Genomic DNA, 26,542 nt, shown 5'->3' with positions numbered 1-26,542 from the left:
GTTAGAATGGGCATCATTAGAAAAATCTTGAAACAATAAATGCTGGAGAGGGTGTGGAGAGAAGGGAACCCTCTTGCACTGTTGGTGGGAACGTAAATTGATACAGCCACTATGGAGAACAGTACGGAGGTTCCTTAAAAAACTAAAAATAGAGCTGCCATGTGACCTAGCAATCCCACTCCTGGGCATATACCCTGAGAAAACCATAACTCAAAAAGACACATGCACCCCAATGTTCACTGCAGCACTATTTACGATAGCCAGGACATGGAAGCAACCTAAATGTCCATCAACAGACGAATGGATAAAGAAGATGCAGTGCATATATATGATGGAATATTAGCCATAAAAAGAAATGAAATTGGGTCATTTGTAGAAACATGGATGGACCTAGACAGTGTCATACAGAGAGTGAAGTAAGTCAGAAAGAGAAAAACAAATATCACACATTAACCCATATATGTGGAACCTAGAAAAATGGTATAGATGATCCTATTTGCAAAGCAGAAATACAGACACACATGTAGAGAAGAAACGTATAGACACCAAGGGGGAAGGGGGCTGTGGGATGAATTGGGAGATTGGGATTGACATATATACACTATTGATGTTAAGTGTAAAATAGATAACTAATGAGAACCTACTGTATAGCACAGGGTAACCTACTCAATGCACTGTGGTGACGTGAATGGGAAGGGAGTCCAAAAGGGAGGGGGCATATGTATACGGCTGATTCATTTTGTTGTACAGTATAAACTAACACAACATTGTAAAGAACTATTCTCCAATAAAAATTAATTTTACAAAATATTGAAATCATAATCCAAGAAAAGGTCCACAAATAAAGTAACACTCGAATCTAATATTGAAAGGGCCCATCAAGTACCTGGTATAAATAAATGGTCAATTCTACCCAGAATGTAAAATCTGTTAAAACATTATATCAATAAAAATGACATGGGCTGCCCTGGTGGCGCAGTGGTGGAAAGTCCGCCTGCCGATGCGGGGGACGCGGGTTTGTGCCCCGGTCCGGGAAGATCCCACGTGCCGCAGAGCGGCCGGGCCTGTGAGCCGTGGCCGCTGAGCCTGCGCGTCCGGAGCCTGTGCTCCGCCACGGGAGAGGCCACGACAGTGAGAGGCCCACGTACCGCAAAAAAACAAAACAAAACAAAAATTAAAATGACAGAATGAAACAGATGAATTAAGTAACCAGTTCAAAGCTAAAACAGAATAGAGAAAATGAAAAGAAATTATAAAATAAAGATAAAAGCAAAAAAATAGAGTACAGAGAAATAGTGGAATTAATTTTAAAAAATCAAAATCTTGGTTTCCTGGGGAAAAAATTTAACCTAAAGTGAACCTGCTAGCCAATATAATCAATAAAAGAGGGGGGCACAAATATGCAAAATAAGAATTGACAAGGAAATAATTATCATTGAAACAGAGGAAATTTTTTTAAAAGACACAATTCTGCATGCCTTTACACAAATACATTTTAAAATCTAGATGAAATGGATAATTTTCCAAAAAATACACTACAGCAAAATTGACACAAAAAATTTCCAAAGAATAAAATAGACAAAGTTATGCAGATCAGACGGTTTCAACAGACAATTTTACCAAAAGTTCAAAGACCAGACAGTCCGAATGCTTCACAAATTTGTTCAAGAGTTTAGAAAATCAGGGAATAGTTCTAATTCTTTTTATGAAGCAAGTATAACTTTGGTAGCTAAACCTGATAAATATAAAATATATCAGAAAAGTACAGACTAATATCACTTATGATTACCAATACAAAAATCCTAAATAAAATATTAGCAAACGTCACGCCCTCTTTGAAGCATTACTGTAAAACTTCTCACTACCCTCTCCAAGTTGGGACACACAGTTTTAAGGGCATTCACCTGCTGCGGCCCCCTTTGCCTGGCAAAGCAATAAAGCTATTCTTTTCTACTTCACCCCGCAAAAATATTAGCGAACAGAGGAAGGTGGTATTACTGGAATGGCTGAATGAGGAGCTCAGAAAAGCCATTCTCCAAAAAACAATGATACAAGTGTACAAAATTATTTTTAAAAAGTCAAGCACAACTATTTGGGGACTCTGAAAATTTTCCAAAAGCATACAACAAAATTGTTGTATATTATATTGGGAAGGATTTATTGGAAAAAATAAAAAACTACTGGACATCCGGTAAGAACAGTGAGAATCTGTGGCATTTTAGCTTGGGGTGCTCTCATACCCCTCACCAGCTCACTCAGAAGTAGTTCTACCAGGGCAAGGCAAGTCGTGAAGACCAGAAGCTTCTTTGCCAAAGGGGTCTAATTTGATTTGGATCAAAGCATATAAAAAACTCCATTCCTCTAGGTACTTTCAAAAGCATACCAACAATTCATTTCACCGGGGTTCCAGGAGAAAAGAGAGAGAAAAGCATTGAAAATGTATTTGCAGAACATACGGCTGAAAACTTCCCAAACCTACAGAAGGCAACAGATATCCAGGTACAGGAAGCAGAGGGTCGCAAACAAAATGAACCCAAACAGACTCACACCAAGACATATCATAATTAAAATGGCAAAAGTTAAAGATAAAGAGAATTCTAAAAGCAGCAAGAGAAAAACAGAGTCACTTGCAAGGAAATCCCCATAAGGCTATCAGCTGATTTCTCTGCAGAAACTTTGCAGACCAGAAGAGAGTGGAGTGATAGATTCAAAGTCCTAAAAGGGAAAAACCTGCAACCTTGGATAATCTACCCAGCAAGATCATCGTTTAGAATCGAAGGAGAGATAAAGAGCTTCTCAGACAAGCAAAAACTAAAAGAGTTCATCAATACTAAACCTACCCTAAAAGAAATGTTAAAAGGTCTTCTCTAAGCAAAAAAGAAGGAAAAATCTATAGGAAAAGGAAAATCCCACTAGGAAAGACAGATATATAGTAATGACTGAGGATCAACCACTTAAATCAGCCAGTACAAAGATTACAATACAAAAAATTATAAAATCAACTATAACTACAATAAAGAGTTAAGGGATAGACGTGAAGATGTAAAATATGATATCAAAAACGCAAAATGTGGGAGAAGGGAGTAAAAAATGTAGATCTTCTAGAATTCGTTTGAACTTAAATGACTATCAGTTTAAAACAAGTAGATACGGTTATAGGTCAACATATATGAACCCAATGATAACCACAAACGAAAAACCTACAATAGATACACAAACACTAAAAAGAAAGGAACACAAACATAACACTAAAGAAAATCATCAAACCACAAGGGAAGACACAAAAAAGAAGAAGAAATGAACAGAGAAGAACTACAAAAACAACCGGAAAACAAGCAATAAAATGGAAATAAATACATATCTATCAATAATTACTTTACATGTCAATGGGCTAAATGCTCCAATCAAAAGACATAGGCTGGCTGATCAGATCAAAAATAAGATTCTTGGGCTTCCCTGGTGGCGCAGTGGTTGAGAGTCCGCCTGCCGATGCAGGGGACGCGGGTTCGTGCCCCGGTCCGGGAAGATCCCACATGCCGCGGAGCGGCTGGGCCCGTGGGCCATGGCCGCTGGGCCTGCGCGTCCAGAGCCTACACTCCGCAATGGGAGAGGCCGCAACAGTGAGAGGCCCGCGTACCCCAAAAAAAAAAAAAAAAAAAAAAAAAAAAAAAAAAAAAAAGATTCTTTAATATGCTACCTATAAGACACTCACTTCAGGGCTAAAGACACACAAAGACTGAATGTAAAGGGATGGAAAAAAATATTTCATGCCAACAGAAATAACAAAAAAAGTGGGAGTAGCAATACTTCTATCAGACAAAACAGACTTTAAAACAAAAGCTATAACAAAAGACAAAGAAGGACACTATATAATGATAAAGGGATCGATAAAAAAGAGGATATTACACTCATTAACAAATATGCACCCAATACAGGAGCCCCTAAATATATAAAGCAAATACTAACAGACATAAAGGAAGAAACTGACAGTAACACCATCATAGTAGGGGACTTTTACATCCCACTGATATCAATGGACAGATCATCCAGACAGAAGCTCTCAGGCAACAGCGACACAAGACTGGATGGATTTAATAGATATCTACAGGACATTCAATCCCAAAACAGCAGAATACACATTTTCTTCAAGTGCACATGGAATGTTCTCCAGGATAAATTGCATGCTAGGCCACAGAACAAGTCTCAACAAATTTAAGAGGATAGAAATTATATATCAAGTATTTTTCCAACAACAGTATGAAACTAGAAATCAATTATAGAAAGAAAAATAGGAGAAGCACAAATGTGTGGAGACTAACCAACATGCTAATAAAGATCAATGGGTCAATGAAGAAGTCAAAGAGGAAATCAGAAAATAACGAGACAAGTTAAAATGGAAACACAACACTCCAAAATCTATGGGATGCAGCAAAAGCAGTTCTAAGAGGGAAGTTTACAGCAATACAGGCCTTCCTCAAGAAGCAAGAAAAATCTCAAATAAACAACCTAACCCACCACCTAAAAGAATTAGAAAAAGAAGAACAAAGGCCAAAGTCAGCAGAAGGAAGGAAATAATAAAGATCAGAGAGGAAATAAATAAAATAGAGATCAAAAAACAATAGAAAAGATCAATGAAACCAAGAGCTGCTTTTTTGAAAAGATAAACAAAATTCATAAACCTTTAGCCAGGCTCACCAAGAAGAGAGAGGGCCCAAATTAACAAAATAAATGAAACAAGAGAAATAACAACAGATACCACAGAGATTTAAAAAATCATAAAAGAATAGTATGAATAGTTACATGCCAAAGAATTGGAAAACCTAGAAGAAATGGACAAATTTCTAGAAATATAGAACCTGCCAAGACTGAAACAAGAAGAAACACACAATTTTTTTTTTTTTTGGTGGTACGCGGGCCTCTCCCTGTTGTGGCCTCTCCCGTTGCGGAGCACAGGCTCCGGACGCGCAGGCTCAGCGGCCATGGCTCACAGGCCCAGCCGCCCCGCGGCACGTGGGATCCTCCCGGACCGGGGCACGAACCCGCGTCCCCTGCATCGGCAGGCGGGCTCTCAACCACTGAGCCACCAGGGAACCCCGAAACACGCAATTTGAACAGACCAATCACTAGTAGTGAAAATGAATTTGTATTAAAAAAAAAAAAAAACCTCCCAGAAAATAAAACTCCAAGGCCAAATGGCTTCACAGGAGAATTCTAACAAACATGTGAAGAACTAACACTTATCCTTCTCAAACTATTCCAAATAATTGAAGAGGACGGAACACTCCCAAATTCATTCTACAAGGCCACCATTACCTTGATACCAAAACCAAACAAAGACACTACAAAAAAAGAAAATTACAGGTCAATATCTTTGATGAATATAGATGCAAAAATCCTTAATAAAATATTAGCAAACTAACTCCAACAATATATAAAAAGGATCATATACCATCAAAGGATCAAGTTGGATTTATTCCAGAAACACAAGGATGGCTCAATTTTCGCAAATCAATCAATGTGTTACACCACATTAACAAAAGGAAGGATAAAAATCACATAATCATCTCAATAGATGCAGAAAAGTCATTTGACAAAATTCAACATCCATTCATGATAAAAACTCTCTTCAAGGTGGGTATAGAGGGAACATATCTCAACACAATAAAGGGAATTTATGACAAACCCACAGCTAACATTATACTTAATGGTGAAAAGCTGAAAACCTTTCCTCTAAATTCAGGAACAAGACAAGGCTGCCCACTCTTGCCACTTCTATATAACATAGTATTGGAAGTCCTAGCGACAGCAGTCAGACAAGAAATAGAAATAAAAAGCAACCAAATTGGAAAGGGAGAAGTAAAACAGTCAGTATTTGCTGATGACATGATACTTTATATAGAAAACCCTTAAAGTCTCCACAAAAAACTATTAGAACTAATACATGAATTCAGCAAAGTTGCAGCATACAAGATTAATATACAGAACTCTGTCATATTTCTATACACTAATAATGAACTAACAGAAAGAGAAAGCAAGTAAACGATCCTGTTTAAAATTGCATCAAAAAGAATAAAATAACCAAGAATAAACTTAACCAAGGAGGTGAAAGACCTATATTCTGAAAGCTATACAACACTGATGGGGGAAACTGAAGATGATACAAACTAATGAAAAGATATCTTGTACTCTTGGATTGGAAAAATTAATATTGTTAAAGTGTCCATACGACCCAAAGCAATCTACAGATTTAATGCAATCCCTATCAGAATACCCATATTTTTTCACAGAACTGGAACAAATAATCCCCAAATTCATATGGATTTTGACCCTGAATGAAACTAAGAGAGACCCTGAAACGCCAAAGCAATCCGGAGGAAAAAGAACAGAGCAGGAGGCATAACCCTCCCAGACTTAACACAATACTACAAAGCTACAGTAATCAAAACAGAGTGACACTGCCACAAAAACAGACACATAGATCAACGCAACAGAATAGAGAGCCCAGAAATAAACCCACACACCTATGGTCAATTAATCTACAACAAAGGAGGCAAGAATATACAGTGGAGAAAAGACAGTCTCTTCAATAAGTGGTGCTGGGAAAGCTGGACAGCTACATGTAAAGCAGTGAGATTAGAACATTTCCTCACACCATATACAAAAATAAACTCAAAATGGATTAAAGACCTAACTCCAAGACCTGAAACCATAAAACTCCTAGAAGAGAACATAGAACACTCTTTGCCATAAATCATAGCAATATTTTTTGGATCTAACTTCTAAGGAAAAGAAATAAAAGCAAAATAAACAAACAGGACCTCATTAAACTTAAAAAGCTTTTGCACAGCAAAGGAAACCACCAACAAAACAAAAAGCAACCTGCAGAATGAGAGAAAATATTGGCACATGATATGACCAACAAGGGTTTAATATTCAAAATATATAAACAGCTCATAAAACTCAATGTCAAAAAAAGCACCTGATTTAAAAATGGGCAGAAGAAGTGAATAGACATTTTTCCAAAGAAAACATACAGATAGCCAACAGGCACATGAAAAGGTGCTCCAAATTTCTAATTATTAGAGAAATGCAAATCAAAACCACAATGAGGTATCACCTCATACCTGTCGGAATGGTTATCATCAAAAAGGCAACAAATAACAAAGGCTGGTGAGGATGTGGATGAAAGGGAACCCTTGTACACTGTTGGTGGAAATGTAAATTAGTGAAGTCACTATGGAAAATAGCATGAAGGTTCTTCAGAAAACTAAAACTAGAGCTACCATATGATCCATCAATCCCACTGCTGGGCAAATATCAGGAAAAAATGAAAACTCTAATTTGAAAAGACACATGCACCCCAATGTTCATAGCAGCAGTATTTACAATAGCCAGGACATGGAAGCACCCTAAGTGTCCACCAACAGAGGAATGGATAAAGAAGATGTGGGACATATATACAATGGAATATTACTCAGCCATAAAAAGGAATGAAATTCTATCATTTGCAGCAATGTGGATGGCTCTTATGCTTAGTGAAATAAGTCAGTCAGACAGAGAAAGACAAATACTGTATGATATCATTTGTATGTGGAATCTAAAAAATAAAACAAATAAATGTATTATATCAAAACGGAAGCAGACTCACAGATATAGAGAACAAACTAGTGTTTACTAGTGGGGAGAGGGAAGGGGGAGGGGCAAGATAAGGTAGGGGATTAAGAGGTACAAACTACTATGTATAAAATAGATAAGCAACAAGGATATATTGTGCAGCACAGGGAATTATAGCCATTACTCTGGAATAACTTTTTTTTTTTTGGCCATGCTGCGTAGATTGCAGGATCTCAGTTTCCCAACCAGGGACTGAACCCGGGCCCTGGCAGTGAGAACGCCAAGTCCTAACCACTGGGCTGCCACGGAATTCCCTGTAATAACTTTTTTTTTTTTTTTTTTTGCGGTACGCGGGCCTCTCACTGCTGTGGCCTCTCCCTTCGTGGAGCACAGGCTCCAGATGCGCAGGCTCAGCGGCCACGGCTCACGGGCCCGGCCGCTCCGCGGCACGTGGGATCTTCCCTGACCGGGGCACGAACCCGTGTCCCCTGCATCGGCAGGCGGACTCTCAACCACTGCGCCACCAGGGAAGCCCCCCTGTAATAACTTTTAATGGAGTATAATCTGTAAAAATACTGAATCACTATGCTATACATCTGAAACTAATATAATATCGTAAACCAACTATACTGCAAAAAATAATTGGCCGGTGAAGTTCTTCACGTTAACAGGATAAAGGAGAAAAAAAAAATCACATGATCATAAAATGTTTCAATAAATTCAATACCCTTTCATGATTGTAAAAGATAACATTTGGCAAAGTAGGAATATCAGAGAATGTCCTTAATCTGATGAATGGTGTCTATAAAAGTCTGCTGCAAACCACATTAGAACGGTGAAACATTGGAAGCTTTCCATGTGAGATCGGGAGTAAGACAAGGATCCCTGTTATTAATACTAGTATTCAAAGATGTCCTGGCCTTCCTAGCCCAAGCAGTGACATAAGAAAAAGAAAATGAAAGATATGTTATAAAAGAAAAAACAAAGTTATTAGTATTTGCGTGTGATATGATTGTATACAAAGAAAATGCAAGTAAATATATAGTTTAGAAAAGGTAGATACAAAATCAAAATATAAAGCTGATTTATTTGTATGCAACAGCAAAGAAATTATTTAAAGTAAAATACCATTGGCAATGACGTAAAAAATAACAAACGCATGGGAATACATTAATGAGATATGCAAGACTTCACTAAAAATCATCAAAATCACAGACAGAAATAAAATAAGAAGGGGAGTTCCCTGGTGGTTCAGTGGTTAGAACTCTGCGCTTTCACTCCTAGTTGAGAGTATGGCATTGGGGGAGGGGGAATTGGATGAAGGTCTGAAGGTGGCCAAAAAGTACAAACATCCAGTTCTAAGATAAGTAAGTGCTAGGGATGGAATGCGGGACAAGAGAAACATAGGTAACAGCGCTGCGTGTCACATGTGAAAGCTGTTAACAAGAGTAACTCCTAAGAGTTCTCATCAGAAGGAACATTTTTTTCTATTTGTTTAATGTTGTAGCTACATGAGATGATAGATGCTCACAAAACTTACTGTGGTCATTATTTCACGATGTATATTAAGTCAAACCGTTCTGTATTCCTTAGACTCATACAGTGCTGTATGTCAATTACATCTCAATAAAACCGGAAGAAAAATGAAGGATAAGGGATGCAGGCACGACAGATCCCAGTGGGCCTTGCACGCTATGCTAAGAAATTTAGATTTTATTCCAAGTGCAAAGAGAAGTCGTTAGATTGGTTTTTATCAAGGAACTGACGATCTGATTTACATGTTTTAAGAGACCACTGGAGTGTGTGTGGAAACCAGATTAGAGGCAGGCAAGAATGGTGGTGGCGTGATCTCAGGATAACGAGTTGGAGTACCGTAAATATATTCAGATTTCATTTATGCTTTAAAAAGAAGAGATAGTATGTATTTCTGTATTGTTTAATTGTTTCCAGAAATTCTTCCTGTTCCACACTGTTTGGGCAGAACCAACAAGGTGGCTGGATCCCCAAATTGTCATGAAATCAAGAAATTAAACCATGACGACTCAGAGAGCAAGCGGCTGAATGCAACAGAATGTGTTGCACTCGGGAAAAAGTGACAACTGACAACACGACCCCCGCTTGTGTCATGTCACCGAGACTTATCACCTGAATAAGAGGTGAGATCCATCAACGAATTGGGTGACCACAGCTTGGAACAAGGTGACAATGAGCCAGCCTCGGGGGGTGACTTCCCTGGTCACCAAGGCGTGGCATGAATGTCGTGTCTACCTTTACCTTTTCTATAAGTTGTACCAAAACACCCACTTAAGTTCTTTCATTTCTACTATTCCTTTCAATAAAATTTAGTAGCCCTTCCTCCCCCAAAAAAAGAGAGTGGCAGGTGCGGGCTGGAGCCGGGGGCCCGATGGGAGACAGCAGAGCTGAGACGCAGCGTCCCCGCCAAGGGCACTTCACCGACGGCAGACGGCGGCTGGAGAGCCTCGGGGGCAATCGAGGCTGCCAGGTCGCTGGAGCCCCGCGAGGATGATAACGAACCTGACCCCACTCTGCCCCCGCGTACAGACATCGGTTCCTGGGGGAGCTGCGTGGGGAAGGCAGGACAGTCCAGGGGACGGTCCCCTCTGCCTTATCAGAGCCATTTGGCTTCCATCCAGCACTGCTGTTTTGGTCTTTGTTTCGTGGCCAAAACCTCTATTTCCATGAGCTTTAGCCTTTGTTTACCTTCGCGTAAAAGAATGCAACGTTTGGACAGAGACAGAGGAGAAGAGAGAGAGGGAGAGAGGGAGGGAGGGAGGGAGTGTGAGAATCAACAGATTTCCAGAAAAAGGCCAAACAGGGACCAAGCTGACAGGGCTAGGTTAGCATCACCTCGACGGTGATACCTTGGCAAAAAGCCACATCACTTCAGCCAGGTAGAATTTGGAAAGAACATGTCAGGTGGGATGCTGGATGAGGCTGATTGGATTGTTGACAAATAGAGACAGACAAGAGGATGGTCTCCCAGCTCAGCGCTCAGTCTGCATGTGAAAGGAAACGGATGGAACTGGGCCCAGCGGAGGCAAAAGACACCGCCTCCTGTACCAAGCGGATCCCGGAGCGGCTCCAAACACACACCAGGAGTGCGCCCTCAGCTGGGGAGCCCACCGTGTGGGCAAGGGCACGGCTAGGGGACCAGGGAGCCACGCACACCTCTGCCGCTGCTCGGGGTGTGCGCTTCCACGCTGGGCCTGACCCTGCCGCGACACTGGAGTGGCCTGAGCTGAGGACGCTGGCCAACGGCCTCATGTGGACACAAGGAGGAAAGAGGAGCCGGGCTTCTCTCAGTACCGAAGTTTAGCATGTGACGCTTACCTTTCCAGGTTCTCATGTTATCTAAAGCGGAGAGAGAGATTCTTCTCGGTGCCACAGTGCCTTCTGGCTTCTTGACGCTACTGGGCCCGCCGCACAGGAGCCGCTCCTCGTGGCACCGCTCAAAGAGATGGCTTGGCTTAGGGGGGCGGGGAGGTGGCGTGTTGGACGTAACATCGACTTCTTTTACCCCGTAGGGCAAGGAAGCTTGGTTTTGATCTACCTGGACAGTGGAGTTTAAGGAAGTTTCCAGCACTGGTAAAGAAAAGTGGTCCCTGGACAGGCCACTGACATCTCTCGTCCAGATCAGGGCAGCCTGGGGCCTCATGGAAGGGGCCTCCTGAGAACTGTTCCCAGGGCGTGAGGGGCAGACCAGGTTCCCGGAGGGCAGTGGCTGCGGGCCATCCACAAAAACGTCGTCGAAGGATGCCTGTTCCAGTGAGCGCTCCGAGTTTGACCAGCTGTCACATCTGGTGGGGAGACTGAGGGAAGAAAAGCACATACATCTGACTGAGAGGCGGCAAGTCCCCGGCAGCGGTAGTTGGTACTGCTACACCCTTGGCACCCACCCACCCATGCCTCTAATGTCGCCTCTACAACCCTCGGTGACACCAACCCTTTGATGCAGGGGAAAAAATGGCTCATTGACTTTTCTCGGCCTCTAAGTGTAAGATACGTATGAAAATGCAAGGTTAGAAAGGAAAGCCACATGCCGAAGGGCATGAGTCATTCTGCTTGGTGTGCCACAAGCTTCGCTCTCGGTAGTGGTTGATAGGGATCTGTCCCTGCCCTGGCGGCAGCAGGAAGAGAGGGGAGTGCACGTACACCCACTAGAAGATGCTACAGCGAAACGGCCGGAGGCGTACCTGGCGTGGTGCACTCTTCCCGTCTCGCAGTTGGATAGAATCAGGTAATCAGGAAGGAAGGGAAACTCTGACTCACTTCCGGTTCCCTCAGTGGCTACAGTACTAGTGCTCGGGTCATCTCTTGGCAGGGAGCTGACAGCAGGGGCGGTGCGAAGGGAGCTGGCGGCGGAGGGCTGCGCGCAGAGAGGTGCACGAGAGCCGCTCGCCACAGAATCTGCAGGAGAAATCATTTCCCAGATGAACGTTTCAGAATGGCTAGAACACAGTTGCTCAAATGGCATCTAAGAGGCCAAAGAGAAGATGCAAATCACAGCTGGTGTTTGTACTGATGGAGACCGTTTCCCCAAGCTATAAACAATGTCTGGGGAAGAAGGCCAATGTTTCAAGAGTGAAGCGCTGAATCAATTAAGAGCAAAAACCCCAAGGGTTCTTGGCCTAAAAATCTGCAGTTAGATAGTCTACACACAGCCTCTTCATGGCCCTCGGCCACAGCTCTGCATCACTGTTTATTCACTCAACAAATATACTTACAGTTTATATATATGTACACACACATATTTATGCATAACAAATATATGTACACAGACTTACATAAGCATCTGTGCACATATGCAGACATGCACATGTAGATATATGTCTATTTATGTCTATATAGATACCTACTCTTGCACCTACTATGTGCCTGGAACCGTTCTACCTCTGCCCTCACAGCATTAATGACTGACTGTTAGTGATGTCTAAGAAAAGGAATGAAAGAAACAAAGTGTTGTGATGGCTGGTAAAGCCCACATTCATAAACTCCCAATGAAAGGCCTGCTCCTATTCCCACCGCACCTTTTTTTTTTTTTTTGCGGTACGCGGGCCTCTCACTGCTGTGGCCTCTCCCGTTGCGGAGCACAGGCTCCGGACGCACAGGCTCAGCGGCCACGGCTCACGGGCCCGGCCGCCCCGCGGAACGTAGGATCCTCCCGGACCGGGGCACGAACCCGCGTCCCCCGCATCGGCAAGCGGACCCTCAACCACTGCGCCGCCAGGGAAGCCCTCTATTTCCCTTTTGAACAAAGTTGGCAGGAATTCAGGATTGCTGAGCCAGAGTGGCCCAGGACTGCCTGGGTTCAAGTCCAGGCTCTAGTATCTAGCTGTCCTGACCTTGGGCAAGTTACCTGCTTGCTCCAAGCTTCCTTATCTGTAACGTGATCATGCTTATACTACATATGCCACAGAATCGGTCTGTGGATGAGACGAGCTAACACAGGCTTGGTTCTCAGATGAAGAGGAGTTAGCCAGCCCCCGCATCCTCGTCCAAACTGAAGGGGGCTACAGGGAACAAAAGAGGTCATGGGGGGGGGTTCTGGCTTCCTCCAACTTCAGGCCAGAGCTTTCTGTTTTCTGCCTGGTGCCTTACTTGTTTCTGTTCCCCTTAGGATATTGGGACACATGTTATTTATCTATAGTTTAGCGTAACTCCCAGATGAGGAAACAAACAGAGGAGACACATGACACAAAAATATGTATCTCGTGTGGGCTGAACGTATGGACTGGGGTGAAGAGTGAGCAGCGGGGCCACTGCGTAGTTTCACTTAGTAAGCTTTTCTGGGTCATGAAAAGAAAAGGACTTTGCTGGCAGGAAGCACACACACCCTCACGTCTGTCTAAAGAGATGCAACTGACTCTTCCGCGCCACCTAGCGTTAGAATGTGGGTATTTCAGTGGAAGATGATAAGCATCAGTAACGAGGGAACTGCTGAAGCAACTGTAGACCATGGGATTTAGGGGTAAGGTTCCGCCGGCTAGACTAAGAGACTAAAAGAAAGTAGATTCGAAGTCTCATAGTTTGAAGATCAGGGCATGGTGCCAGGGCCTCAAGAACAAAATCCATGAAGGGGAGTTTACTGTAACCCCAGGTGCTGTATACCCAGTATATTATACAGAAAGCAGTGTGTGTGTGTGTGTGTGTGTGTGTGTGTGTGTGTGTGTGTGAAAGCAAGAGTGAGAGAAAAAGAGCCTCATGGGTCATTTGCTTCCACTGCCCAGAAATGGCTCACAGCAAACTTAGAGCTCATTTCCGTTGCAGAGACCTTGAGCCACTTGGAGACAAGAGGAAACGTTACCTGCCTACGACAAGTCGCTTAGCTCTGTCTTTCTACCTTCTAGTACTGAACGACTGAGTAGGCGACAGAAAAGGTGGAGTTCCTAGAATTTTTTAAAGACAGCGACATTTGATATTTCTAGAAAACCCGGCGGCAGCAGCATGGGGAAAATCAGAGCTGTACAGGACGTCCCCACCCACGTTTTGCTTTCACTGCACGCGCTCCCTGTAGCTCACGAGAGCAAAGCCAAGGTGCCGCTTCGAGGCCACCGAAGTGGCCCGTCACGCTCCGTGGGCAGCGCACGTGGCTCGTGGCTGGGCCGCGTCCTTTCCGGAGCTTCTCGGCGCAAGCGCTGCGGCCCCCGCCCGCCCTCAGCCTCGGGAGCCCCCGGTCCGCTCTTACCTGCGCTGTCATCCAGGTGGCCGAAGTTGCAGACCTGAGTGATGCTGTGCACCCACACCTGCATTTCCTCCTCCGTCTTGGCCACCAGATAGAAGGTGCGAGATGCAGTCTTGACAATGAACACGAAATGGTTCTGGAACTCCTTCCGAACGAAGCCCGGGCCCGCGTGCTTCCAGACGGCGCACTCGCTGAGGTCGATGGCGCGGATGGGCTTGCGGGCGCGCTGGCTGCGGTAGTACTCCAGGACGTCGCGGTCGCCGCTCAGGCGGCCCCGCCGCAGCACGAACCAGCGCCTGCGCCAGGCCTGCGGGGAGGCAAGCGGACACGGCTTCTCAGACTCCGCCGGACGGGCGAGGCCGGCAGACGACGAGGACGCCGCCCGGCAACGGTGAGGCGCGAGGCCCGGCCGGCGGCGTTGCTTTCCAAGGACCCGCGCAGCCTCTTCAGGTCGGCTTTCGTCAGTGATTGGAACGATCGGTCATCGCTGGGGGTGTAGTGACGCAGCAAGGCACGCAGTACAAATGTACGTGGGCCACGCTTTTTAAAGAAAAACAACTTAATAATGAAGAACAAGAAGGAAGTCATTTAACTTGTAGAGAACTGCTCAACAAGAAAAGAAAAATAGTGTACATTGGAGAGGAAAGAGGATTCGCATTAGCTGAAGTTGATGTGATTGTCTCTCTATAAAATCCCCAATGAAGATGAAAATGCAAGTAGAATTCTCAGAGAATTAAGTGACGTGGTGGTTCTGTTTCCTATGTGAGAAACTGTTTTCTAAGGGCTTTACCATAACCTGTTTCATCTCCAAAACGATCCCATGGGACAGGTAACTATTTTTATGTCCATTTTATGTATGAAAACACTGAGGTTCAGAGAAGTTAATGAGCCCAAGGTCACACAGCTAAGAAGCTGTAGGAATAGATTTGAACTCAAGTGAGGGTGGAAGGATCGCTAAATATGAAGTAAAAAAAAAACAGAGAGAGGGGACTGTGGGCAATTCTTTAGACATGTCTGATTGTACAGGGGGAGAGCTCTGGGGTCCAGGGATTTTTTTTAAAGATGGAGGACACGTCTGCATCCACCCCCTAGGTCAGCCCGTCGTAAAGGCTGGGGGCCGGGGCGTGGGGCAGGCACTGTCCAGCCTAAAGCCATCCTCTATTCGCTATGACAACAGGAGGGAACTGCCTTTAGTGCTATAGGAATCCGGGAAGAAGCCAAGCCTTGAGGTCACATGATCTGGCGAAGCTTACCATGACCAAAAAAGAAGAGAGAACGATGCTCTGTGTGCCACTGTAGCTTCAGGTGCGCCCGACACGTTTACATGCCCGCCGGCTTTCATCCGGAGGCCGGGAGAAAAGGGAAAGGGCAGCAGAGAACCCGATGAGGCCATGAAGAGGGAGAGGGGGCTCTCACACATGACCTGCAGTCATGGCTCAGAACTGAAAGCTGCTTTGAGGCCGTGGCAAGAGGCAGCATCAGAAAGGTGGCGGTCACCCCACATGGGGTTGGGACAGGGAGGAGGAAACCGTGCCTTTAATGATGGCGTAAAGCTCGAAGGAGAGATCTGGCCACTGGGAAGAGGGACAAAGCAGTGTAATTAAGTCCTTGTTTTTAAGACAAGAGAAACAACGGCATGTTTGCAGGCTCCTGGGAGTGATGGGCGAGGGAGAGAAGCATTAATCATTCAATAAGTTCCTGTCACAAAAACATGGTGCTGGATGGGGTGGCAGGAGCTCCCACATCACCGTCAGGATGAGAGAACGCCCTGGGGTGCCCGGGGTACCCCAAACTTTCCAAAGGCCACTTTGGTAGGGAAATGTGAAGAGGAACTTTGTACTTCCCAAAAATGATTCTAAAAGAGGAAGTCAAATTGGATGCTGAAACAAGTTTCAAGCTAACTGCTCTTAGTTTTATAGAAACACATTTCTTATCCTTTAATAACAGTGTTGGTGGGCAGGGGGGGAGGGGTCCACAATGCATCCTGCCAGATGGTGGAGATGGGGAAGGGGGTTAGAACTGGTCCCTGAAAGAGCTCACCACGTAGCTGGGATGCCGAGAGGGGTGCAAATATGAAATGGGTAGATTTCAACCCCGGGTAACGAGCGCTCTGGTAGGAGAAGAATGACACAGACATTCATTCAGCAATTATCTGTTGATACCCTAATATGCTGGCCACTGGTCAACAAGCCACGGGCCCTGCCACTCAGTCTCGTGGGCAGCAAGGGGAAGTGGGCATATGGATAAACAGACAACTGCAGTCAGCGAGATCAGTGCTACAATAAGGGAGAGCCAAAATGCTATGGGCATACACAAGAGACATCCTCCGGGACGACGTGGTAGCCAAGCTGAGACTGAAGAAGGGCCAAGGAAGCAGCAGCATCTAGCACAGTCTGCATGCAAAACTCGCCAGCACGCCCTCCCTCAGGTTTTTAAATCTCTGCCTAAGAGTTGTGATTATAGAAAAGCAGAAATAACGTGTTCTTGGAGCTCTTTGCTAAGTAGGTGAAACCAGGCTTCTGGGCTTCTGGAAGTGAGAGACGTGTGACAAAGACCCCTGAGAGCGAGCAGCCAGCACCAAAGTGAAGCTCTTCATAGTGACACGGTTCCACAAGGAAGTTATCAAAAGGACTCAGGAGCCGACCTGAAGATACTCCCACTGGTCGAAGATGGAACAATTCGAGCTTTAATAGATATAATAATTACGGTGGCTTGAAATCCATCAGGTATGTTTAAATCTGGGAGTTCAGCATGATATTAAAAAAGAAAAAAGAATTTGTCATCCTCAGAGGCTGTGATGGAACCACGTCATTATCTTTTCATAAATGTATTCTGCTTAACAAAGGAAAACCAATGATAGAATTACAATCTCACCATTCTGCTGTCCACAGTGAAATCATAGGTAGAGGTGTTCAGCGTCAACAGTTGCTAACTTATGAAGAGGAACGAGCAGGTGGGAAAGTTCCACCCGCAAAGCCAGACAGTGGGAAACTCTGTGATCAAAGGCCCAGGTTCTTCACCAGATAAATGACAAGAAAAAGCAAGGACAGAGGTGATCTATGGAGTAAATAAGCCTTAAAAGGTCTATCAGAAATTTTCTGTGGGATTATTTTTTATTGAAGTATAGTTGATTTCCAGTGTTGTGTTACTTTCAGGTGTACAGCACAGCGATTCAGTTATACGTATATTCTTTTTCAGATTCTTTTCCATTATAGGTTATTATGAGCTAGATACTGAATATAGTTCCCTGTGCTATACGGTAGGTCCTTGTTGGTTATTTTATATATATTAGTGTGTATCTGCTAATCCCAAACTCCTAATTCATCCCTTCCCCACCCCCTTTGGTAACTATGAGTTTCTGTTCTATGTCTGCGAGTCTGTATCTGTTTTGTAAATAAGTTCATTTGTGTCGCTTTTTTAGATTCCACATATCAGTGATATCATATGAGATTTGTCTTTCTCTGTCTGACTGACTTCACTTAGTATGATCATCTCTAGGTCCATCCCTGTTGCTGCAGATGGTATTGTTTCACTTTTTTTTTTTTTTTTTTTTTTTTTTTTTGCGGTATGCGGGCCTCTCACTGTCGTGGCCTCTCCCGTTGCGGAGCACAGGCTCCAGACGCGCAGGCTCAGCGGCCATGGCTCACGGGCTTAGTTGCTCCGCGGCACGTGGGATCTTCCCGGACCGGGGCACGAACCCGTGTCCCCTGCATCCGCAGGCGGGCTCTCAACCACTGCGCCACCAGGGAAGCCCTGTTTCACTCTTTTTCATGGCTGAGTGATATCCCATTGTATCATAGTGTCTAGGGGATGCTCTTTTGAGTGATAAAGACACTTAAAAATGCAAAGAAGAGATTTCTCTGGATAGGGCGTGTTCATGGCTGCATGCACTATGTGCCAGGCACTGAGCACGGCGGGACCCGGGGGCTGCTGGCTCTTCCAGCTGGGGAGATGTTCACATTTCACAAGGGCAGGATTGCGGGGTTCCACAGCAAAGCGTTTGCCCTGGGCAAGTCGCTTGTCCCGCTGCACACTGACGGGCCCTGAGGGCTCTTCCAGCTCTGACCACAGGAAGATGCTTCCCAGCAGCCTTTTCCGCCAGCCCGCCAGTATCCTCTCCAGCAACAAACCCTGCAACGTCGTGTAACCCTGTGGAAAAGTTTGTGCTCAGTTCTCAAATATGAAGAAGGTAAGACTGAACCTCTCTAGGAAGGTGTGCTGAGATCACAGGCCCGTTGCTGATTCTGTGTTTACAAACACCTCCTGGTTGGTTTCTTGATAAAGAGGGACCACGCCCCAGGTTAAATAAAGGTACAAGCACTTGCAAGGCCGAGGCGGCTGCTGTGCAACGGCAGACTTCCCATCCAGGGAAGGGGGACTGAGACTTGAATCTGAGTTTCCCTGTTACGGATTGAACTGTTCTCCCCGCCAAAAGAATTCCTGTGTTGAAGTCCTAATCCTCAATACCTCAGAAGGTAACCTTATTTGGAGACAGGGTCTTTACAGAGGTATCAAGTTAAAATAAGGTCATAAGGGTGGGCCCTAATGTGCTATGACTGGCGGAGTTGAGAAGACAGATCAGCATTCTGGATGGCTGAGGTAGCTGGAATTTGTAGGGAAAGGCACCAGAGAGGGTAAAGAAAGAGCTGCAGAAATCGGCCTGGGAATTCCCTCATGGGACTTTGGCTGAATACTAACACCCACAGGTGTTGGCTGAAACCCCAGGAGGTGAATCGAAAACCAACTCCTGGACACCCACAAAGTGAATGACTCCCTGAGCTCACACGGGGCTGGGGGGTGTTCAGACCAGCTCAAGTGGAGAAACCTGGATCATTCAGTAGAGACTCTAGAGAGGCCACACCTCAGAAGCTTTCTTACTGAATTACCGGACAAAGACAGCTCAACACTTTAGGGGAAAAATCATACAATAGACAGACCTAAAAATGACAGAGATGATGGAATAAGCACACAGTATTTTAAAAACAGCTCTTATAATGTATGCCATTTAAAGGAAAATGTGTACATAACGAGGGCAGAGACAGAAGATATAGACAAGAGCGAACTGGAACTTGTGGAGATAAATGTACAATACCTGAAATGAAAAATTCACTGGATGTGGAGAACAACATCTTAAGCATGGAAGAAGTGCTCAGTGAACCGGAAGTGCATTTGTAGCAGCTCCCTGGGGAGAACTGCCCCAGGGAGCTGCTAAAAATGCGCATTCCTGGACCTCACATCCAGAAAGGCTTACTCACCAGGCCTGGCTTTGGGCCCAGGAATGTGCATTTTAAACAAGCATCTCTACAGATTGTGATGCATAGAAGCAGCGCCCTTTCTAAAGGTACCTAACTGGCCAAGGATGAGAAGGAAGGAAGAGGTGAAAAGGGAGTTCGAGATGGACCATTTCAACACTGAATTCCTATCCTTTTCTGGGTTGTGAACCCCTTAGAAAACATGATGAAATTCATGGACCTTCTCTCATCACAAACATGTGTGCAGGGACTTCCCTGGTGGTCCAGTGGTTAAGACTTCGCGCTCCCAATGGAGGGAGCCCAGGTTGGATCCCTGGTCAGGGGACTAGATCCCACATGCGTGCCGCAACTAAGAGCCCACATGCCGCGACTAAACAGCCTGCATGCCGCAACTAAGACCCCGTGCAGCCAAAATAAAATTAATTAATTTTAAAAAAAGAAAGGTGCACGCGCGTGCGCACACACACACACATACACACTGTTCTAGATGGCTTTCCCTATTGAACTACACACACTCTCCCTCATGGCCTCATCCAGTATCATTTATCTTAACAACCATCTATTTGTTGATGATTTACAAAATTATATTTCCAACCTAGATCTTTCCCAGAAACTTCAGACCCATGCCTAAGGTCCAGTTTCTCAACTCATACTTGTTGAGTGAACTAATTCCACAGGATTCCACAGTGCCCTGGACCTAGGCTTAAAACTCTACTCTTGAGAAACATGACTAGCTTTGTGGGTTCATAACAAACCTCATCACCAGGATTTACTCATCACACATTTACGTGCTACGAACTGGGGATGTGATGGGGAACCAGACAGACAAGTTCTCGAAGCTGGACCTTAGACAGTCAGGCAAGGCTTAGTTCGAGCCTTTTAACTCAAACACAGCAAATGCTCCATCCACACACTGAGTACACTGGGGTGTCAGCTACACATTTCTTTTCTTAATTAATTAATTTTATTTATTTTTGGCTGCACTGCGTCTTCGTTGCTGCGCGCGGGCTTTCTCTAGCTGTGGCGAGTGGTGGCTACTCTTCGTTGCGGTGCACGGGCTTCTCACTGCGGAGGCTTCTCTTGTTGCGGAGCACGGGCTCCAGGTGCACGGGCTTCAGTAGTTGTGGCTCGCGGGCTCAGTAGTTGTGGCGCAAGGGCTTAGTTGCTCCGCGGCATGTGGGATCTTCCCGGACCGGGGCTCGAACCCTTGTCCCCTGCCTTGGCAGGCGGATTCTTAACCACTGCGCCACCAGGGAAGCCCTAGCTACACGCTTCTAAGATGAGCCTTTCTCAGTTAATAACACAGGCTATTGAGGCTGAAGATGACCACGGATGAAGGTTTGAAGTTTGAGCACTTTATTCCTACACTCAGTTCTATTTGCACAATAAAATAAACCTGGCTGGGTTAAGCAAGTTTCACTTCTTGGGCTCCCAGAATTCACTCCAATAAAAGTGAAGTGCCCCGTCTGGATTGTATCCATCGTCGAAAGACACTGAAGTGAACCGAGAAACGTCCTGCAAGTCTCTGAGGCTGTAAAGAGACACCTCTGATTTAAGCTGCTCTTCTGGCCAGAGTGATTACTGTCCCTTTGTTTCAGCGGAATTGGCCCCCTGACCCCTCTGCAGTGGTGAAATCCCAAAGCTATGAAATCATTTCCTCCGCATGCGCACAGGACCCATCAGCAAGCTGCCGGCACCGCCCGGCCTTCCGACTCGGCCTGAAGGAACGAAACCTCCATCGAGCGGCACTTGGAACTGTGGGGTTTGATCCTTCAATATTACTGTCATCTGAGCCAGGGCAGTTTTCCAAGCTGCCCAAGGAACTGTGCAGGCCTCTTCCTCTTTGGACCTGTGGATGTGCTCCGTGCTGCCCTGGCCCGGAGTGTCCAGGGCTCCAGGATTTGGGGCTCAGACTCCAAAATCTGAGTCTGTTCTGATTGCTTACATGTGTTGGGCTTCTGAGCTGTTCTTGCAGGGGCCTTATCTGTCAGGCTTCGGGAGATGCCTTGATTAGAGGACGACAAGGAGAAAGGATGTTGCCGAGGAGGTATGGGTGGCAAGGCCTAGCTCTAGTGTGAAAAGCGTTCGCGTTGTGTGCAAATTCTGTGGTACAAAGTTGGAAGTGGAACATGCAGAAGAAGGGAACTTGAGAAACCAAGACCTGGCCAAAGAACATCAGCTGGTCCCCAGGTCGCCCTGGGACTCTAGCCTGTGTCCGTCTAGCCTGTGTGCTCTGCGAGGGCAGGACTGGGGGGAGGGCTGGCTGGAAAAGCTTAACGGGAGGAGTCCTCATGCCGGAACAGATCTGTATATTGATTGCAGTGGTGGTCACAGGAAGCTACATGTGCAATGAAACTGCACTGAGACGCACAGACACACACACACAACAGGTGAAACACACAGCAGCTCCTGCTTGTTTACAAACTCCTGGGGATCTAGTTAAGTTTCTAAATACGTTTACAAAAAGATGCTCAATCCAAAAGAACTCAAGAAAGTACAGAAAAGACCAAACGTAGAATAGATAGCTAGTGGGAAGCAGCCGCGTGGCACAGGGAGATCAGCTCTGTGCTTTGTGACCACCTAGAGGGGTGGGATAGGGAGGGTGGGAGGGAGGGAGACGCAAGAGGGAGGGGATATGGGAACATATGTATATGTATAACTGATTCACTTTGTTATACAGCAGAAACTGACACACCATTGTAAAGCAATTATACTCCCATAAAGATGTTAAAATAATTTTTTAAAAAAAGACATCTACTAGAGAATGGACCTGAGGACACGGGGAGGGGGAAGGGTAAGCTGTGACGAAGTGAGAGAGTGGCATGGACATATGTACACTACCAAATGTAAAATAGATAGCTAGTGGGAAGCAGCCGCATAGCACAGGGAGATCAGCTCGGTGCTTTGTGACCACCTAGAGGGGTGGAATGGGGAGGGTGGGAGGGAGGGAGACGCAAGAGGGAGGAGATATGGGAACATATGTATATTTATAACTGATTCACTTTGTTATACAGCAGAAACTAACACACCATTGTAAAACAGTTATACTCCAGTAAAGATGTTTAAAAAAAAGAAAGAAAAAGGAGAAGTGAATTGTGTCCACTTGAAATTGTTTTCAGAAGGATGACTGGTTGAAGTTAGTGAGACTAAAGTATGGGGAAAGGTAATATTTATAAGTGTGTATTTGATTCAGTACATGTGGTTGTACATATTTGAAGAGCTCTTTTTTAATGGTGAACCTTGCCTGAGAAGCTAAGTCTGTCAGGTATTTTAGGTCCGTGAACACTGGTTGAGTTGACATCTACATCGTTTGCTTTGAAACCCATTGTCTCACCATTGGTCAGATTACCTTTTCAATTTGTATTCCTAATCTTTCTGTGTGATAACTTTGCATACTCTCCGTCTTGTATTTTGTTTCACCCCCCTCCAGCCCTTGGTAGCAGCAGGTCTGGGGGACCATGTTGTATCCTGTGTCTCAATTCCCAACTTCTGATTGGATCAGAAATGGGTATCTGACCCAAGGGTGATTCATCCAGTAACTGGCCTGCAAGAAATTAGTCTTGTGCTCTTGAGAATGTGAACTAAGTGACCCCAAATCTGTGACATCTAATGGTTTGTGTTAGGAGGTGGTGGCGGTGAGGATTGGGTGCTGGTGGAAGAATCTGTGGTGACATATAGAGTCCAATGGAGACTCTGTGGTTCCTGAAAGTCAGAGACCAGTTTAGTTCCCATTAGGACTGGCTGCGTTTAGATGTTGCATCTATGAGATTACCTTTTACATTCTTAAAAACTTTCCTCCTCCCTCATTTGATTTGATTGAGTTGATATCTTTTCTTAGGTCTAATGTTTCATGAATAGAACACATCGGTGAACTGCCAAAGTAGGCAAAAAAATTATCCCATGACAACTTGTGATTATCTATACTGTCTCTTGTATTCCCAGCTCACAGCCCATGATACATAATCAATAATTCTGTATTAAATATACATTAAACAATAGTGCTGAGTGCAGATGACCCTGCCTAATTATTTCCCCTTGCCATATAGCTGTATAATATGTCTTCATCAAGCTTGATTACTTTGTATTTTGGGAATGTCAAATGTTATGAATCTGCATTTGAATAATACAAGAAATTTACTGATATTTCACTGGAGAAAATCCAATACATACCTTCCACTGTTTTTTGTTTGTTTGTTTTAAAAAAAGAAAGTACAGAAAAGGAAACCTACAGGAAGTGGGGAGCACATCAAAAGTACAAGTAAGATGCTCGATTTCAATCTCAATGCATCAATCATTACACCCAGTGGAAATGGACTCAGCACTCTGGCACAAAGATGTTTATGGAATGGGTCGCATGCAGGGGATGCAGAGATGAGCCACCCGGCCCTGCTCGCCGGATGCTCGTGATGGTCTCGAGGGCCGTGTGCTGTGACAGAACATACCACGTGCATGAATTTGTGGGCGTCAGGAAGGTTAGAGTGACAGAGGATGAAGCTAAAGAGGGGGCGGTGGCCAAATGGTGGAAGACACAGTGGGCCCGAGGGGGGGGGGAGGGCTCGAAGCTGAATCAGACGCTGCGTTAGGACCGGGCAGGTGCTATTATCGTGTCCTGTGTTACCAACTTGTATTTATAATCTTGCGAAGTGGTCGAGGCAGCTACTTTTCCAGAAAAAGAAGCTGATCCTCAGAGAGACGGCGTGTTAGCTCTCCGCAGACTGTCCTGTCACGTGGAACTGTCAAAGCTGTTTCCCCGATCTAGCTCCAGAGTGGAATCTTTCTGTCCCTTCACACAAGCATTATTCACCGGAGTCCAGAAGACACGGAGGGAAAAGAGACAAGAGGCCCAAGACTGGCTCTTGTCTGACTGACTGGCTTTGCATTTCCTTTTACATCTTTCTTCATCCCCGTTCTTCTGACTGGAACACATTTGCCCGCTGTGTTTTTCTTCTCGTTGTGTTGCTATTAACGGATACTCGGTAAATGTTAGTGAGTGTTTAGAAAACCTAACAACTCCATCACCAAGTGCCATTTGTAAGGCCCCCGGGAATCTTGGATGTGGTCCCAGAACACGAGATGAAAGAAAGCGTTTGGTAACAACTTGGAGGTTTATAGTAACTTCTCAGCTCCCATTTTCTTCCCAGTGGTGTCACCTTGAAAACACTCAGGAAGTTTGGGGTGTGGTTATGTGTTGCAAAAGGCGAACATCACTGAAGAAACAAAGTCCTGGTTAATGTTCTATTTTGTGCCGTGCTTTATTCAAGGGGGCCCCTTCTGTCCGCCTCCGACTTCCTCACCAAGGGGGACCACAAAAGCCAGGGAACGGGGGGGGGGTCGGGAATTTCCAGGAGCAGGTTACATGCCCCTCTTGGTCCTGGCCCAGCGCCACTGGCCCCGGGATTGCTGGTGACCCCGCAGCCTGATGGCCTGTAACCTTCTGCCTGCCACCACATGGAGCCGGGACTTGTCGCAGGCGTGGAATAGCTTCCTGTGATTGTCCTGGAGACGGCCTGGCCCAAGGGTTCCACTTCCAGGCCTTGTCAAGAGAGGCAGACGAGTCCTGGATCTCTGCGATGTGGAAGGAGGAGCCCTGATGAGAACTGTTCAGCAGTCCACGCCACGTAAGGCCACCTTACGTAAGGTGTACTGAGACCCGAGCGCCACTCGATGGCCTGGGGGGTTCCTCATCGTTTCTGAACTGGACACTTACAAATGAAACAGTATAACCCTCACACCCAAGGGTGTCTGTCCCCTTGGGACGTTCGTTTGCCATTGGCTCAAGCTGAGCACACAGGGGCGAGGGCTCCTGGGACCATCTCCGAAGGAGTCATGAACGATGCGGTGACACCGATCCCTTGGAATGCACAATAGTAATAATATTAGGTAACACGCACGTCCCGGGAACTGGTCGAAGTGCTCTGGATGGATTAAATTAAATCATTTAACCTGCGCACGGGTCCTTACAGTATTCTCTACACAGGAGGAAAGGCGTGACGTGAGCCAACTGGGATGGGCCGAGAGCGTGGACCAAAGGTCTTGGTAAGGAGACAATCTGGTCCTATTTTGTTACAAATGAGCTCACACTCCAGCAGGAGGCCCACCCCTTCTTTCTCCTGGAAAGGTGAATTTGGAAGGCATTCGGAAAACCTGCTCTCTTGTGTTATGAGATGTAAGGTAGCTGAGGTTTAATGCTGAGGAAAATCTCTCTAAAATGTTCCCCCCAGAGCCCGGTGCCGCGAGCAAGCTCACTCAATCGTGTTGAACAAATCAATGAATGTCCAGCTCATTCCACCTGTAATCCAAATAAATCCTGCCTGAATGAAATAGTCACATTTAAATAAGGAAATGATAACAGGACTGAAAAAACAGAGGTGCGCATTGACCTAACGCCGGCCTCTGGGAAGGCTTTTCCAAACACGTGACACGACAGCCACACAGTCAGTCCTCAGAAGTGGAGCCGTCGGTGCCGTTAACACTCGTGCTGCCCGTGACTCAGCTGCCGGAGGGCAGGAGGGACAGAAACAGGACAGAGCGGGCCGGAGACGGGTCCTAGCTGGCAGGCGGCTAACAGACCCAGAGTGATGGTTACGGGGCACCTCATCAGCACGAAACAGTTTTGGCTGCAGGAAGTTGCCAAAACCGCCTCCCAGCCTCTGGCCAGCACAAAACTGTGACTCAAGAGAAGCGGTTCCGCCCGGGAGCCCACAGGATGCCAGTGTTGACTTAAGCTCGCGCCTCGGCCTGGGAGAAGCTGAGCTCCCAGAGGGCACCTGCCAGCGGCAGACTCGTCCCCAGGTACCTAGAGAGGAAAAGACCAGCCTGGCTTTCAGCCTGGTTTCACGACTTGCTGGGCTCAAAGGACAGACATCTGTTAGAAGGAAGACCCCTTTATTGTTTACAGTTCAAGGCCGATTCCCTGGGCCTCCTCCCTGCTGACCCCAGTGCATTTCTGCATGCCGGGAACGCAGGTGCCACT

The 26,542-nt window shown here is 45.6% G+C and overlaps 1 protein-coding gene across 1 annotated transcript in view; it reads right to left on the bottom strand.

Annotated features, from left to right (window-relative positions):
* GAB3 (GRB2 associated binding protein 3) overlaps window positions 1-26,542 on the bottom strand; it is a 62,889-nt gene that overhangs the window by 19,927 nt on the left and 16,420 nt on the right. The window contains exons 2-4 of the mRNA XM_059051181.2: window positions 14,321-14,624; window positions 11,829-12,042; window positions 10,966-11,444 (exon numbers count right to left, since the gene is read on the bottom strand). Of these exons, the coding sequence (XP_058907164.1) occupies window positions 10,966-11,444; window positions 11,829-12,042; window positions 14,321-14,624 (997 nt within the window). The remainder of the gene's footprint in view (window positions 1-10,965; window positions 11,445-11,828; window positions 12,043-14,320; window positions 14,625-26,542) is intronic.

The sequence above is a fragment of the Kogia breviceps genome, chromosome X (assembly GCF_026419965.1).
Source record: "Kogia breviceps isolate mKogBre1 chromosome X, mKogBre1 haplotype 1, whole genome shotgun sequence".
Taxonomy (NCBI): Eukaryota; Metazoa; Chordata; class Mammalia; order Artiodactyla; family Physeteridae; genus Kogia; species Kogia breviceps.
The sequence above is the reverse complement of the archived record's forward strand: the minus strand, read 5'-3'. Positions and strand labels throughout refer to the sequence as shown.